At 33.4% G+C, this 18,562-nt stretch overlaps 1 protein-coding gene across 1 annotated transcript; it reads right to left on the reverse strand.

Annotated features, from left to right (window-relative positions):
• Positions 1-815: 815 nt before the first annotated feature.
• Positions 816-14,303, reverse strand: LOC128166071 (multidrug and toxin extrusion protein 2-like). The gene is made up of 10 exons (XM_052830970.1): positions 14,068-14,303; positions 10,567-10,654; positions 10,349-10,450; positions 9,181-9,249; positions 8,910-8,958; positions 8,513-8,612; positions 8,390-8,432; positions 3,416-3,460; positions 2,974-3,071; positions 816-1,017 (listed from the first exon to the last, which is right to left on the reverse strand). Exons 1-10 carry the CDS (start codon positions 14,301-14,303, stop codon positions 816-818), a joined length of 1,032 nt encoding a protein of 343 aa, XP_052686930.1.
• Between the last annotated feature and the right edge of the window lie 4,259 nt (positions 14,304-18,562).

The raw sequence follows: 18,562 nt of genomic DNA on the forward strand, positions 1-18,562 counted from the left end.
TTACATTGAACAACATATACTTACCAGTACAAAATGTGATGATCTCGACGCTCCAGACTTCAAATGCAAGCATGAATGTTCCAGGAACAGCAAGTTTTAGGAAAGTCCCCCATCCGTGCAAACATGCTTTGTTCCAGCCTTTATTAAGAAACAATCCTATGTTAAAAATGCGCTTTTTCTTGAATAAAAGTTCACCCTATTGGATAATAATAATGATATCCCCCTTTCCCCATTCCGTGCATTGCAATCATTTTCGCGTTCAGGCAATAGGCAATAGGATCTTACTACCATTTTCTTATACGATATTTATCACAGAAAATCATGCCCGACATGCTTGCATTAATTGACTTCTATCTGCATAAACAGCTTCCAACTATTGCTCGCCGACTGGTCTTTTCATACCACAAACGTCTACGTACTTTTCTCGGGCATAATACGTGCGCGTCAATTGATTAATAATTACGTATCACGTATGGAGTTTAAGGTAAGCTAAAAAACATAGCAGTTTACAGCGTGTGAAACAAGTTTTCATTTGTTAAATGAGGACTTTTTTTGGGGTTAAAACATTTTGACATTTTTTCGCAAGAAACTTTTTTTTCAGTCGGCGAGCAATGCTTGACAATCGTAACTTGTCCGCTTTACCATGGAAAGCGAAAACGACTGCAATTCACGGAAGGGGGTACTTTACGAACTTTGGAGTAAGATACCTTGAATGTATTATTACTAAAATATGGGGAAAATTTTATCGTAGAAACAAATGTCTGTGATTTTACTTTAAAATAGTTTAAATGTACAAATTGAGGGGGACACGCACGTCAAGTTAACCAAGTAGAATTAATTTTCACCACTTTCATTTTCTGGATTATTTGGATCAACTTTCGCATGTTAATGATAATAATTTTAACAGGTTGAACGCGACCTTTCCATGTGTCTGTGTGATAACCCTTGTAAACTATCAAAACTACATGCAGAATGGCTGAAGTCCACTGGCTAAGGACAACAGCAAAAGCGGAGCCTCTGAAAAAGAGTAAAAACATAATTTTAGACACATGTGATCTTTGGTCGTGATGTGCTCTGTGTCCGTATTCTTAAGCCTGTTTCACAATTCGCGCACAAGCAGAAGCGACAAAATATTCGTGCGACCGAAAAATTTAAATATGGTTCGTAAACTGTTGCCAAAATATTCGCATGTGAAAAATTACTCGTACGAAATTCGCACGATTCAGAGCGACCGTTGTGCGATGTAAACGCATTGAATCTTGCGTCTGTGTGTAAATGAAAGCGACTGTTGTAAGATTATGTGATAGGATCGCACGGATAACTAGATGATTGAACGATTGTATGTGCGCAAATGCGATAGGACGTGCGGCGCTCGTTCGATCATTCGTTTCATCGTACGATTGCTCGTGCGAGAGGAGGTATATATTCATTCCCGCTCGTTCCCGACGCTCTTTAATAGAAAAACATGTATATGTAGTTGAAAAGAAGATACCGCTCAAGAAGATAACAAAAGCAACAGCCTAAATCAAGGTCAATTGTGGCCTGAAACAGATATCCTCATAGAGTGTATACTGGGTTGTTTCATGTTCGCTCATTTCACTCTTTCTGTCAGGGACATGTAACAGATTAAGACTTGGCGAATTTTAATGTCTTGTGTTATCTCTCTTTTACCACAACATTGTTGGGGCGAATTCAAAACGAGCCAAAACTGTAAGTAGAAGCGAAAATAATCATGTATTAAGTAAATACCAGTGGCAAAGCATGGAAACTGAAACTGATGAATCTTGCACTGATCGTAAAACGTTGTATTTTTACATGGGACACGTTGAGCAACAGTCTCATGATCGCACAACAGACGCGAAATTTCGTGAAATTTACATCGGATTCGGTCACGTCTGAATAGTGTGCATGTCCAGTATTTCGAGGAGACTTGACGCAACGTATGCGATAGATTGCGCGAAGCCAAAATATTCCGATCGCAAAGTGTTGTAAAGTGCTCGTGCGCCAATTGTGAAAGAGACTTCGGAAGATGATTATAGAATCATATTACAACAAATTTTGAACAAAATTATAATACTGATGATCTGACACCGAAGTGATCAATACGATCATTAGCCGGGCTCTGCTGAAAGCAGAGTCCTGACTAAAGGCAGTCAAATTGCCAATTTTAATATAAAAAGCACAACTTCAAAAGTAAACAAAAAAGCGAACTGCGTCAAAGTTAAGCTTCCGCTATATCAAATAGTAAAAAACGGTTAGGGTGAGGGTTACAGCCATTTTTTGTTTGTTTTTGTTTTATATTAGTTTTTTGTTTACGAATAAATTTGGCAAGAACATTTTTTTGGTTGTTTTCTTATTAATTGTTTAAAAAACAAAGTATGTATTTTGAACACATACAATGCGCATGAATTTCTATGAACTACTTTACAAAGCATTGGTATGCGGCTGCACATCGAAGAAATGGGGGATTATAAGCACAATTTAGTCGCTCTCGAACGCTTTGTCGACATTAAAAGTATGTGTGTGTGTGTGTGTGTGTGTGTGTGTGTGTGTGTGAGAGAGAGAGAGAGAGAGAGAGAGAGAGAGAGAGAGAGGAGAGAGAGAGAGAGAGAGAGAGATTGCCAGTCTTTACTACACAAAATGCACAATATGCATAAAGACACAAAAGAGCATGGCTTTCAGTACTTTGATTTTTTTAAAGGCATGATCACAAGAATAATGCAAAATCACGTACAATATCAGGTTCGCGAAATGCGACTTGAGAAAAAAAATACAAAGTAGAGTATTTCGGATTATTTCACTAGATTTCAATTCACTTCATGGCGTTTGCGTTGATTATTGAGTAATTATTTCTGAAATGTATGCAATGGTTCGACATGGAATCTTGTTTTCCGCATACACAATGATACACTGAACAGAGATATTCAATAAATAAAGTATGATATCTGAATTTAAAACAAAACTCCTGCTTACCTAATTTTGAATTCCAAAACGTAGATAAACAATGCATGCAGAATGAAGTTTTCTATGTTTACCATTAGTCCGATTACAAGACTTGGAAACAGAATTGACTGAAAAATACTCAACATGGTAATCAGTATGTCATGCATTTTTACATCGAAATACATTAAAACAAATGGGTTTTTTGTTCAATCTTTTGTAAAGGTAAATTTTAAATTTATTTCACACTCATATTTCAAACTAGATATTCTGAATACAATTTAAAAAAATAATATATCATGCTATCTTAAGTTAAGAAACGACCAAATCCTAACCCCTCACTTGCAAAGCAAAAACATAAAACGCTTCTCATGATAAGCATCAAAACATTTGAAAAAAAAATTAAAAAGGTAACAATTTAATTATCCAAATGATTGATTTTGTTAGCTAATATGCTACAAAAATTGTCGATAACCTTTACTTGGATGTATTTCGACAGAAGTAATGTCAATCCAAATCCCTGAGAAAAACAAAAAAAAAATACAAGATTACTACATGTAAAAATAATCGCAGGCTAGTATTACTTGTATCGGTACTAGTATTCTCAGGTTTGACTTATTAAATGTTTATTTTACAGATGATGAAACATCTAACAGCATTGCTAAGGTAGTATGAATCTAAGCAATATTAACCAAAATGTAGACATTAGTTAATGGGAGGGGGGGGGGGGGGGTTCTGGCTTTCTTACACCTATGTTTAATTTAAGAATGACCACACATGATATATTATTCAACTACTTTCCTTATCCATAAAAGAAGATAAAAGTATTTCGTGTCCCAGAAGCTTGAAACGGATTTTGACTATTATTAAGAATAAAATCTAATATTAAAAAATGTTTATATAAATTAATTTCATAACGTATTTTCAATTGTCCTTTTTATGATATTTAATCTTTCGACTGTCTTTGACCGTGAATACACTACGAATGAAATTTGTAACATATATTTCAATACAGTTAATCAATGACACGAATGACTTACTGGTAGGGCACAGGCAGGGTTTACATAAACACCCGAAATGATAATACTGTAAAATTAAATGTCTATATGTTAATATTTCCTCTTGCAATTTCTGAAAATTATGTACATATTAGTGATAAGGAATCATTCTTTGAATATTATAAGGTAATACATGTAGGCATGGTCGGGGCGTGATCAAATCTATCATAACGCCCTCTGTACTTCGTTGGGTTAGATCACGCCCGACCAGATTATCACCTCATAATACTCAAAGAAGGATTCCTTATTTCTGAAAACTTGTTATTCTCACCTACATTTTCAACATTAAATGTTTTTGTTTAAATTTTTATCCATGTCATATTCGTTTATCTAGAAGTGCCATTCAAAATAAAAAATCCTTTATAAGCAGACTACATATAATCAAAGTACTGAGAGTACTGAAAGACGGTATCTTGAAAGTTTGAATTTGTAATTTTCCTGGATTTCCTCGAATATGCTTCCAAAATTTATGAGTTTGAATTAGTTGTTACAATCTATGTTAATTCGGCTTTTTTTGCAATTGTATGATACTTTGTCTAAATTTTACTCAATCCCGGCCTTCATAACTGTAGAAAATTGACACCTACTAACGGTATATTATGTAAAATAAGACCCCAAGGAAAATTTTTAAAAATTACTGCTAACCGGGAAAATCAAACAACTATATCAAAATAGATAATTTTCATCTAATTATTTAATCAATTTTTTGATCCAAGGGAAAATCCACAAGTCGGACGGTATTCGTAATAAAAGTGTTATGAAAACCCCCAAAACTCTAAAACTGCTGAAATAACAAACAAAGTGAACATTTGTATACCGATAACAAACACAGACACCTGACGTCAGATATATTTTTTTTACAATAAGATTCCAAGAACTTTGACAATAAAAAGATTTTGTCACGGTCGCCATTTTGAATTTTACAACTTTTTTGTGTAAACTCATGCATTACCTACACGAATTACGATACAACCGTTCCTTTCATTAATCAAAGTACTGAGAGTACTGAAAGACGGGGTCTTGAAAGTTTGAATTTGTAATTGTCCTGGATTTCCTCGAATATGCTTCCAAATTTTATGAGTTTGAATTAGTTGTTACAATCTATGTTAATTCGGCATTTTTTGCAATTGTCTGATACTTTGTCTAAATTCTACTCAATCCCAGCCTTCATGATTTTAGAAAATTGACACAACGGTATAATATGTAAAATAAGACCCAAAGGAAAAATTCTAAAAACTACTACTAACCGAAAAAAATCAAACAAATATATCAAAGTAGATAATTTTAATCACTAGATTTATTCAATTTTTTGATCCAAGGGAAAATCCACAAGTCGGACGGTATCCGTAATAAAAGGTTTATGGAAACCCCGAAAACTCTAAAACTGCTGAATTAACAAACAAAGTGAAAATTTGTATACCGATAACAAACACAGGCACCTGACGTTAGAAATATTTTTTTACAGTAAGATTCCAAGAACTTAAGAATAAAAAGATTTGTTACTGTCGCCATTTTGATTTTTAAGACCGACTTATCTGACACGATTTTCTTCATTTGCGATTCATGCAAAATTAATAGGTAGAAATAAATCCGTTCGCCACTTACTACTTTTTTGTGTAAACTCGTGCATCACCTACACGAATTACGATACAACCGTTCCTTTCATTAAAAAACATACTCCAAAAATCAGAGACATAAATAATAGAGATTGTCAACTCCGCCATTAGCGTGTAAATGTTACGGGACCAACCTTACTTTGAGAACTACAAGTGCAACAGCAATCTTGTATAAGTCATTAAATTTGAACCTGATAGTGAACATGAACATGAACCTGTAAATATTTGAAGCATGTTTTATTTATGAAATATTTACAAAAACTCTTTATTAAGTTTTCAAATTACTTTGTTAAAACTTGTTGACTTTTCACAAAGTAATGGTAATGCATTCTTTACACATGTAATGGTAATGTAATGCATTACTTTAAGAAAATTAAGTAATGGTAATTTAATGCTCTAATTCATGAAGTAATGGTAATGTAATGCATTATTTTACAATGTAATTCACCCCAAGCCTGATTCCAACTAAGCTGGAAAACATGAACATTAACATTTAACTTGGTTCTTCAATCGATTAGATTGTATATATTATATGATGTATAAGTCTTCCAAAATGTATAATCTATTATATATTTTGCTAACAATGCATTGTTTAAAATTTAAATTCAGTATAATCAACTAAAGAGCCAACGAACGAAAAGGCAAATTCAGACTTGTTTTTATTTTCTCTGTACAAAATTCCTTTAGAGACGAACAGCAGTCATACCGCAAGTAGACTGGAAGCCAATGAAACACCCATTTAATTTGTAAAACATCTGTGTATAACCTGTCCCGATTTTAACTTCGGTTTGCGCATGAAGTTTGGTAGTATTCAGGTAAAATATTGTCAAAATAAAATTCACAACTTTTCAAAAATGGCACATTGCGTTCGGGAACTTTAATTTCGATTCCACCATCAACTTCTTCTATTGATTAATGAGCTCGTACACCAAATGAATCGTCAACGGCGCTGTGTATTCAGTTACGTAACCCATTCCGCATTTGAACCCGAGCAAGAATATTTTGATCAATAAAACTATTTGTTTATTTTCTAAATAGAATTTTGTTTATACAGAGGACTAAAAAGATTAATGCGTGTTTTTATAATACATATTTAATGAAATGCACAAAAACTTTCTGCACTATTTTCCTACGCGTAGACTCAATTCATGTGTTCTACGCGTGCCTTCCGGTTTGAGACTTCGGCTGACAGTAAACCAATAGATGGGGTCACGTGACCCCGTCTAAAAATCATACTCCGAAAATCAGAGACACAAATAACAGACATTGTCAACTCCGCCATTAGCGTGTAAATGTTACGGGACCAACCTTACTTTGAGAACTACAAGTGCAACAGCAATCTTGTATAAGTCATTAAATTTGAACCTGATAGTGAACATGAACATGAACCTGTAAATATTTGAAGCATGTTTTATTTATGAAATATTTACAAAAACTCTTTATTTAGTTTTTTAAATTACTTTTTTAAAACTTATTGACTTTTCAAAAAGTAATTGTAATGCATTACTTTACTCATGTAATAGTAATGTAATGCATTACTTTAAAAAATTAAGTAATGGTAATGGTAATTTAATGCTCTAATTCATGAAGTAATGGTAATGTAATGCATTATTTTACATTGTAATTCACACCAAGCCTGATTCCAACTTAGCTGGAAAACATGAACATTAACATTTAACTTCGTTCTTCAATCGATAAGATTGTATATATTATTTGATGTATAAGTCTTCCAAAATGTATATTCTATTATATTTTGCTAACAATGCATTGTTTAAAATTTAAATTCAGTATAATCAACTAAAGAGCCAACGAACGAAAAGGCAAATTCAGACTTGTTTTTATTTTCTCTGTACAAAATTCCTTTAGAGACGAACAGCAGTCATACCGCAAGTAGACTGGAAGCCAATAAAACACCTATTTATTTTGTAAAACAACTGTGAATAACCTGTCCCGATTTTAACTTCGGCTTGCGCATGAAGTTTGGTAGTATTCAGGTAAAATATTGTCAAAACAAAATTCACAACTTTTCAAAAATGGCACATTGCGTTTGGGAACTTTAATTTCGATTCCACTATCAACCTCTTCTATTGATTAATGAGCTCGTACACCGACTAAATCGTCAACGGCCTGTGCATTCAGTTACGTAACTCATTCCGGATTTGAACCCGAGCAAGAATATTTTGATCAATAAAACTATTTGTTTATTTTCTAAATAGAATTTTGTTTATACACAGAGGACTTAAAAAGATTAAATGCGTGTTTTTATAATACATATTTAATGAAATGCATGAAAACTTTCTGCACTATTTTCATACGCGTAGACTCAATTCATGTGTTCTACGCGTGCCTTCCGGTTTGAGACTTCGGCTGACAGTAAACCAATAGACGGGGTCACGTGACCCCGTCTAAAAATCATGAAGCTAGGTATTATTATGAACATCGAACTTGTAAGTGAGGAGCATTTTTCCTGTAAGTATATTAAGCAAAATGTAATTTGACCTGAAAGTGAATGGAATTATTTTGTGTTATGTGATGTTTCACTGATAGGCAGGAGTTTTTAATGGGGTTTAATAAATCACTATATTACTATCACTATTTGCGCATTCTGTACTAAACTGTTAATATCAATGTTCGCTGTTGAAGAGGTAAAGATTATTTGATGCTTTAAATCATAAAACCATGAATCAAGACAACAAAGATTCTGTGCTCAAAATACATCGTTAGATTTAATGAGACGACTGAATTCGAACCTAACCGTTGAATAAAATTACTTACTGGTAAGCCCCCTATCAATACCGTCCCATATTCTCCTGCAATTCTACAAAACAAAATGAATCGTTGAAAATGTTTAAAACATTGAAAAAATAAAATAAAAACTAATATCATTGTATGTCTTACCTTGCAACAACAGCATCTTGTCCAATTAATCGAAAACATAAACCAGAATTCAACAGTACGGCACTGCACAGCAAGCAGCAAACTAACATTATCAATATACCTAAAAAATCATAAAGGGTCAATATAACATTATTAATATACCTTAACAATAAAAAAGAATCGATATAACATCAATACACACATGTATAACATTCATATTATAGAAGCATAAAATTCAATATTCAAATTAATTTGAACATTTGTAAGGTCTAAATAAAATGCAATTACATCGGTTTATATGCTTTTCTATCAAGATATTCTTTACATGATATAAGAAAACAGTGGGATGCATAGGTCTAAGAAAATAAAACAAAGCAGATTGTTTACATATCTTAAAATGGAATTTTCAAAGCTTTACTTCTCTGCAATACGGAACCTATTTCTCCAACGTTTCCAGTTCCATGGATCTGTAATTTTTAGCGAAAGAATATGAGGTTTAAGATGGTATACAACTGATTAGTAATGAGGGTATTTTATTAGATAGTGTCTGGCAAAAGAAGTTTTTTTCCTTTAGTAACTAAAACTATTACTATTACTTGTATTATATGTGACCTAAACACAAACCTGATATCAAAATTTTCATACCATTATCAGGTAGAGATCTTATTCCTTTCTAAGATTTTATATACCTGTGGAAATAACGTGTCCACCGCCGAGGACAAACCAATGAGCACGATATAACCCAAAGCAGTGGTGATCTGCAAGCGAAAATGATTTTGTTTCGCCAACTTTCAGTTTCCATACATATTATTACGTTATCTAAAGGTACTACTGCAATCGCAAACATTTTAAAATAGGATTTTTATGCAGATATTGCACTAGATATTCAGTGATTTTTTTCCCGTAAGATTTATTATGAAAACATTTAATTTGCAAATTCAATTCCATTCGGAATATTGTATTAAAATCACACACAAATTTAAGGATTTCTCACAAGAAGGTGAATAAAGAATTTTGCTTTGTTTTTTGTTTTTGTCTCTAACTTTACAATATTTTGTTATTTGTTTTATGTTTATTATTTTCGATAATTAAATATTATTGGTTTATATTTCTTAAACTTTGGTTTAATTTACGCAAAATTAATTGCAAACAGCTGTATTGAAATTTTATTGTAAATATTTATCCGAAAACGAATATCTTTGTTGCCAAAATCCTCAATAGGCAGTAGTCTTAATGTTTACTCAGGGTTTGAGTAATCATGTTCGGATTGTTATAAAGCTTAATGTTATGATTAAAATTCGATGTAAACTCTAAATGTATTTAAAAAATGTATTATTATTGACAAAACACTTACCACTAATTTCTACTATATTAAGGAATAAGGCTAAAAAAAGATGCAAACAGAATAACTCAAAGTTAGTTATTAAAGCTATAAATGTTTTAGTGTTGCCTTTATCCAGTGTATTTCTAAATTGAAAAAAAAAATGGATTAACATTTGAAAATAATAGAGGAAATTCGGACTGGAATATTTAAAAAAAATATTACTGAAAACCTAATGCTTTGTATCTATTTAGCTACACTGCCATTTAAAAACTTTATTTCATTTTTAAAGAGTGAAATTGATTGTAATATTTTCACAATTAAGAAAATAGTGTAACAATTCGAGACAATTTTCTTAATTTTTCATCAAATATTCAAAGGTCACTGACTCATTGACCTGGTTTTTTGAAAGTTAAAAAATAAAACTATAACCAAAGGTCTATAACACACAACAGATGGTTTTTTTTTTATTATTATCAGGGTAATTTCTATATTGCTTTCACTGTGAAAAAGAACAAATTCAACTGATTACTTACATGTAAGGCTAATTCCATCCCATCCCCTATTTCTTTGCCCATTTGTCCGCAAAACCCCAAGCTGACTAAGGTTGGGAGCATCAACAAAAAATAGGTCAAGCTCTAAGCGAAAAAAAAATTATGCTTCTGAAAACAATGCGGATCAACGATAACTAAATTATATTATTGAATCATCTATCTTGGATAATATTTATGGTATATTTTCGCCTTATACTCACCATTGGCAGAGACATTTTTAGTAATTCGGCTGCTTCTTTCCTGTACCTCTCAACATCGACATTTTTAAACAGGTGCAGCATTTTCGCTCTGAAAGATAGAATTGAAATATTTTTTTTAAATTTTAAAACACACATGCACATGTAGTTAAATATATTATTTCCAATTCTAATTGTATCACAATGCCTGATATGCCCCTTCAACCCTCCCCCGCCCTTAAAAAAAGAAATGGTTGTATTTTACCGATAGGGTATCTAAAATAATAACAGGTCACGGTGAAAAAGAGCATTGTTCATATCATCTGATACTAATATTCAAGCTGTTAATGTCATTAGATACGCATGAATGAAAAAAAAAATCAATTAGTGTTCTGGGAAGCAAAAATTTCATATAGGTAATTCAACTACATTTTATGTTTTAAAAGTAACTTTAAATAAGTATATAAAGCTGCTGTGTACTTTTTACAATTGGGAATTGACGCATTAATATTGAACTATGCGCTACTGTATACGAGATTCTTACATCCCTAATTTTTTTTTTTAATTTACAGCATTTGGTATTAATTTGGGTATTTTAACCCAAGGCATCCACCGTAAACATTTGATATGATGATTAAATTGACCTATTTAACCAAAATTAGCGCAAGACAGAGTGCAATATGTTTGAGAGAAAAAAGAAATTTTAAATAATTGATAAAAAAGAATTATTAGAATTTCTTTAAACTGAACTTTCACATATTTACATGTCAGTTTATAAGCATACATGTAGCGCAATAACAAAAGTATACACATGTATATTTGCAATACATACATATATATTCATAGTATTTGTTTTTATCATACATTCAATATTTCGATGTAGATGTACATATACATAATACTACCTTGAAAAGATATAACTTAATTTAAACATGTTGTGGCATTTGTGAAAATCTTTTAGATGAAGAAAAATAATTTAAAGATATAAAACAACAATAAGAGACAGGGACATTAAGGAGAGAACACAGATGGTGATGAACGCTTCAAACGTTGAAATATAACATAAATAATAAGTATCAAACTGATGACAATGACATGTTTTAGAAACAAATATTTTTTCTATAAACAGTCTTTTGGTCATACATCTCTTAATGGGGATGTGCAGCCATCTTGTACATTTGAGGATAAGCATGTAGACGTTTCTTGAACTGGCTTGTAGAGAGGACACCAATGAAACCCCTTCATAATTTTTCAGATTTTTAAATCTTCAAAATAAGTTCAACAGCTGTTCTGAGTGATTAAAGAGGCATTGTCCTGTTCTTTTATGCATACTTTTCAAACAAAATGACATGTAGGACTTCATATTCTTTTTCCAACATGTTTGGCCAGTTTCGAACAGAAACAAGCCAGTTAAAAAAAGTTTACATTCTTATCCTCAAATGTACAAAATGGCTGCACAACCCCCTTAAGACTATTTACATTATAAGCCTTGATATTTCCATTTTGCTTTGCAGAATACATTGTTTTGTGAATAGAATAATAACATTTTCTAGCCTATGGAATTACCTTTTATAAAACTTTCCAAATGGATTGAATAGTTATTTAGTAAATCAAAGATTGAAAGGTAGGCAAGCTACTGACAAACAAGCAGATAAAACATGCAGGACTATCAACAGTCTCGATTGAAGTCGCCTTTTGGTAATTTCTACGGTCGATACAACGACCTTGTCGGCATATACAATCTTCCACTGGGTCGCACACTGGCTGACGTTTTTCACACTTACTGTTAGACCATATTCATCACCTAATTGTCTACGGACTATTCCGTTTTTCCCGATTACGACAAAGAGAACACGGCGGGTGTGACCGGTCAGCAGAGGATGCTCACTCCTCCATAACACCTGATCCTACCTTTAATCTTTTAGACGTCCGCCTTTGCTCTGCTCCTGTTTTGTATTTTTTCCGTTGGACTTTTGATTTTGAACACTGTTCGTTATTACTCCGTGTCATTTCATTTATAACTCATTTCTCCGATTCAATTCAAATTTATTTCACTAAATTACAGTCATCAAACATATGTTCTAAAGACAGGGGCACCACAATGAAGAATGTATAACCCTTACTCATATACTAAATATTGATTAGTTGGTTAGATCCTATGTAATTGTTGGTATTCAAGTAATTTGGAATCCTTTGTGAACTTAACAAGCAGACTATGATCTAAAAATTTTTAGCTATGATTTTTTAAGCAATAAAAAATTATTTGCTTAAAATTGAAAAAGTGTCCTAAATCTTTTTTCAGAGCTCTTTTTATCATGGTGATCAATGAAATCTAAAACTTGCCACAACCATTCAATTCGGTCCTCCGAAGTACAAATTCTATATTTTAAACGTTTTTCTGCTTTAATTTTAAACATGCTATCAAAGCATTCATTATAATCGATATACCCCCCAAAAAAACTGATTTAAAATCAAACTTTAAAACCAACTTTTAAACACCTAGAACGTTCGTTTTAACAGAGGTGACACGGAAGCCTTTTGGGGTGTCAGTAAACGCTGTCTGTAAAATATTTTCATTAATATAAATTAGTCATTAAAAAATCAAAAAAAAAATAAATTCTTACCGAATGTAAAACCTTCTTTATTTTCGTAAGCAACTGTTTTTCCAACGTATATCTATTGATTGAAAAAAAAAACCCGTAAAAAATGGGGTTAATGACCCTTAAAGGTATATGTGGCGTATTTGGAGTAAATTTTTGACATGAGTTTCAGTAAAAATACACGTCATGCTTTTAATAGTTGAACATTTCACAAACCCTAGCCCCTTAAAACATGTCCTATCTTTAATTATTTATCTCTAAACTTTTCTACACGTCTGATGAATATTAATGCAATCCGCCATTTATAACGCCACTGCGCATGAAAATGAAAACACGACGAAAGAGCAGTTTGTTTACAAATTAGAATCACGTTTTTCATGTCTTAAATTAGACAATTCTTATATCAGATGATACCCGAAGCTTTATAATTCCGATAGTCATTAATGTAGAAAAATATAAACTGTTATTTTTGAGTAATAAAGATGAAACGCGATTTTAGCATCATCGACAGGGTGAACGGAGTAAATAACCCCTCCCTGGGGGTGCATGTATTGAGAGTGTTTATTTATTCTTTATTAAAATATTCCTCTAAACGAAAATCCACTTGTGGTTATAACTTATAAACTAAAGACACAGCACACATGGAACACGAACCTGACTTGCAAAACCTCTACAACTTCATGATAGAAACTTAAGTCTAATTCAACTTTTGAATTTCTCTTCTTCTTCTTCTTCTAATATAGTTCATTCATCCTTGGTTGACCGAGTATTTTCGAACTCTGCACATGCACACAGCGGCAAAGGACTGTACACTTAATAGAGTTCTTTTTACAGGTTAAAATAAAGTTAGAAATGGTGTTCGACTTTACTCTGCCAACTGGATCCCTGCCTTATACGCCTCCAGCTGGCATAACAACTACTGTACCTGGCAGGGTATTCCGTAGGCGGATGGCTGAGGGGAAGAAAGAGAACTGATGAGTCGATCCTGGAGTGAGGCACGGTGAATCTCATTGAATGTTCTCTGGTTGTGGTGTTAATAACTGGGGTCAGGTAGACTTGAGATGGAGTTGCAGTCAGCTTGTATACTATCCTGTTCATCATGATCAATTTCATGTTTTGGCGTCGTTGTTGCAGTAATGGCAAATTTAGGTCTTCTATCATCTTCGATACGCTACTTTATGTCGAGTAGCCACCGCTGACAAAACGTGTCGCTCTGGACTAATTGCTCCAATTTGTCAGTGTTTTGTTTGGTATGTGGGTCCCATACTGTGGCAGCGTATTCGACGTTAGGTCTGACTACCGTAGGATAGCACTGGGCTTCTACTTTCTTGCTACAGCTGCTGATGTTACGTCGCAGGAAAGCACAGGTGATGTTTGCCTTCTTGGTTATGATGTCGATTTGTTTGTTCAATGTCCAGATATTTAGCATGGGTTACATGAGCTAATGTCTTTCCATCGATGTTATAGTCATGGTGCACATGTTATCTCTTGTTGGTTATGTTGATCACCTAACACTTGTCTATGGTGAATTCCCTAAACCAGGTTTCCTGACGACGCTGAATATAAAATGATCCAGTATCTTGCAGCAAATGGGTTTAAAGATACTTGCCGGTAATTTGATGGTTTACTGCGATCGCCCTTCTTAAAAGGGGTGTGACATAGGTATTTTTCCAGTCAGATGGTATTTTGCCCTTTGTGATATACGTTTCATAAATTAGAGTCAATGATTGTGTAATTGCATTAACTAGCACATTTAGAAACTGTCCAGAGATAACGGTACCGTCAGGTCATGTAGCTTTGTGTGTGCAGGGGTGTTAAAGAAGCATATGGAATCCAACTTACATGTAATTCTGTGAAATCAAAAATCTTCGCTAATATGTACACATTCAAATATTTTACCAACAAAACGTAGACATATAACCAAAAAAAATATACTGAAGCCAATTTTTTTCACAAATAAGATTAATTACGTAGATTTACACATAGATGACGTCATGACTGAAAGTTGAATGTCGTGTACATTTGATCGGAGAGCTTTGTATACCGATTCAAAATAAAAGTAATCTAAGGACACATAAAATATCATGGTGTGATTTATTAAGAAATGAACATAAGAGTACTGGGATAGATCTTAATTTAATCAATCATTCGCTAAAAGGTATGTAAATTTGCTTTTATTTCTCGACCAGGCTTTTCTTTGTCTTTGTTGGCGATATAATATAAAATCCGACTAGAACAAGGATTATACGTAAGCTATATTTAGTTGTTACTTGATAATGCACCGATGGAACAGTAATGTACGACCCGATTTTATTGCATTGACATCTATTTTAAAGGATAATAATAAGTTTTTAATATGAATCAAATTAGGTATTCAGTCTCACGATTTTGAATATAACAGTCAAAATAAGACGATAAATTGCCCATATGCTTCCTTAAACCCCCCCCCCTCCCCCGCGTGGATTTAAGCCAGATAGCAGTTTAAGTACTCCCTTTTGGTTGATGGATAAGTCCGGTACCTTTGGATGGATGGTTGTGTCTAGTTCAGGTACACGAGTTGTATCCTCCGATGTAAATACAGAGGTGAATTGATCGTTAATGATGTTTGCTTTTTTCATACTGTCACTATGGTGGTTCTGTTCTTGTTTAGTGGAACAACCCCTGAAGCATCACAGCGTTTGCTCTTAATAAAAATCTAAAAGCGTTTGGGATTTTTGGTGAAGTCATCATTTAACACATTTCCAATGTAATTGCTGTGTGCTTTCCTGCAATCAGATTGGCACTTTGATTTCAAGGCTCTGTAGTGTTCCCAGTCTTTGGAAATTTTTGATTCTATTGCTCTGTTGTAGATTTTTTTTTTATTCCTGGAGAGTCGTTTAATATCAGAATTTATCCAAGGTTGACTCAATCGAGATGACGTTGTTTTAGATGGTACCAATTAGTTCAAAAGTTCGTTGCAAGAGTTTTTAAATGAACTCCATAGTATGTCTATAGGTGTGTCTTTATTGTGTTCGTTCGTAAAGTTGGAAGATAAATCAGACATTTTTTTCTTAAGGTCTTCGGTTTTTGCCTTCTTTCTTCCATAGGTATATTTTGTGCTTTGTTGGTCGCTGGTATTTGGCACACACTCGTGATTGTATAATGACAATTTCATGGTCGCTCACTCCACTCAGTGGTCACATGATGTGAAGTTGACCATTTGTTATAGTCCTGCATCATTGATCGATGACGATAAGTTCTCACTGATCTCCTTTCGATAGTTGTTACCATTGATGTTATTACAATACCAGGTTAGTTTGTATCTCCTCAGACCAAGATTGTGTCATTCGGGTGTTCGATGGCAACATTGCGTATCGTATCGCCAAGTGCCTGTGACTATTCCACATCATTATTGGTTGGTCGATATATTGATGCTACGATTAAAGACTTGTTGTGGTTGCCTTCAATTCGAGTCGCAACGACTTCGCAGTTTGTTTGTAGGTCTAGCTGTTGTCTTATGAGCGTGTTGTTAACTGTTACTAAGACTCCGCCATAACCATCTGTTCTGTCCTTCCTATAGCACTCGTAGATTGGTGGCATTATCTCCGAGTTGTGTATGTTGTTGTTAAACCAAGTTTGATGGAATAATTTCCGATAACAATCTTCCCTTTCCTCTTATCCTTGTCAATCTGTCTCTTTTTATCTTTCATTGCCAATTTGTCAAACTTAACGGTACACCTATCTTTCTCGTCGTCGCCATTGTTGTTGATAGACCGATTTTTTTTTTCATTTCTTGTATCTTTGTTATGCAATTGACCCATAAAGCGTAATTAGTGTGAACGTGCTATCTTTAAATAAATAAATGAAGCAAATAATCAAATCTTATTATTGTTATTCACTAAAAATACGCCACATATACCTTTAAAAATTCTTTGTAAAATGGTTTCTTAACATCTTATAATTCAAATATTATTTTAAAGCCAATTTCCGATTGAAACTTATATTTCCGAGTAAAACAGAAAATTTAATCCGAGATAATGTCTGCAACTAAATATCAGTAAGAAAAACATTCTGATTTTATTTGTGTTCACAAAAAATCTCAAGAGAATCATTCTCTAAATTGTAACCTTTTTCGAGTAGCTATGCCTTTTATTAGTAACTTACAACTGTATTTGATTATAATATGATACAGTCAGCTGAATTTGAAATATTCATTTTTTAGATGGAAACTCTATGAGCCTCGATATTGCTACCGGTCAGCTTGCATGTGACGTCGATATTGAACTTAGTAGATTTGACGGACACCACCTAGCAGCAAAATTTCGCAATATTCTTCAAGGATTTCTATTTCAATATTATTATTGAAATAAATAACTTTTTCGCAATTACAAAATATGCAAGAAATAGAACTATACATATGGCAATTAATAAATATCATTTCTCTCCAAAATGTTGGTTTCTACGTCAAACTCACAATAGGTATAAATATGCATGAGTTTAATGAATACTGATGATGTTTGGGGTTCACATGCAACATTGGTGTGTAATCGTATAGTTGTTATTTAAACTTTTTATACAGCCTCCCGTCCGTGACGTCAAATAATGAGTCAAGAATCATCTAGTGGTGGACAAAATTGCATAGTTCTTTGTCTATCGTTTATCACTCGGGTATTTTTAATTAATCTCCCGCAGAGACGTATCTTTCTGTATATTGCTATACCTCCCGCATCTATTTTTTGATTATTCAACAAATTGAACCACTGCTTTGTGGAGCATGAATACTGTTAACCATGATCGTAGTATGGAATATTTTTGTTTAGTTTTAATTTAGTTAATGTTTACAATTACTTTCATTTTTTTTTACTTCTATCAGTAAAGTATTTTGGCATGCATACAAAACCTACTATGAGCCTCCTCTATTGCTACCGGTCAGCTTGCAATGAACTTGGTGGATTCGACGGACACTACCTAGCGGCAAAATTTGCAATATTCATTTAGAATTTTTGCTTATATTTGAAAACGCAGATAATATCAAATGCGTCCTCGCTCAATGACACCCAGACTCATTCTCCTCTGTCTCCCACGTGTTCCTTGGGTAAGGCCCTACCAATTATCTCAAACTCCTCAGACACTCCCATAACTCAGTCAACTTCTCACTTTCATCTGTCAGAACTCCATCATGCACAATAAACTAATAACAGCTACAAATATTAACTTAGAATTGATAGACTCATATTTGCCCTCTCTCACTTTCCTAACAAGCTGTAATGATACTCTTGGGAAGCAGGGCTACAACGCTTGCGTCGCGCACCGGCAACCTTATCAAACCCTTCATACTACATCTTTCAGTCAACATTTGTTAATCATAATTAACCCAAAGGGGATGACCTTGTAACACGTTTTCCTGTTGTTTTTTAACGATTCTGATATTTAACATGCCT

Source organism: Crassostrea angulata, chromosome 10 (assembly GCF_025612915.1).
Source record: "Crassostrea angulata isolate pt1a10 chromosome 10, ASM2561291v2, whole genome shotgun sequence".
Lineage (NCBI taxonomy): Eukaryota > Metazoa > Mollusca > Bivalvia > Ostreida > Ostreidae > Magallana > Magallana angulata.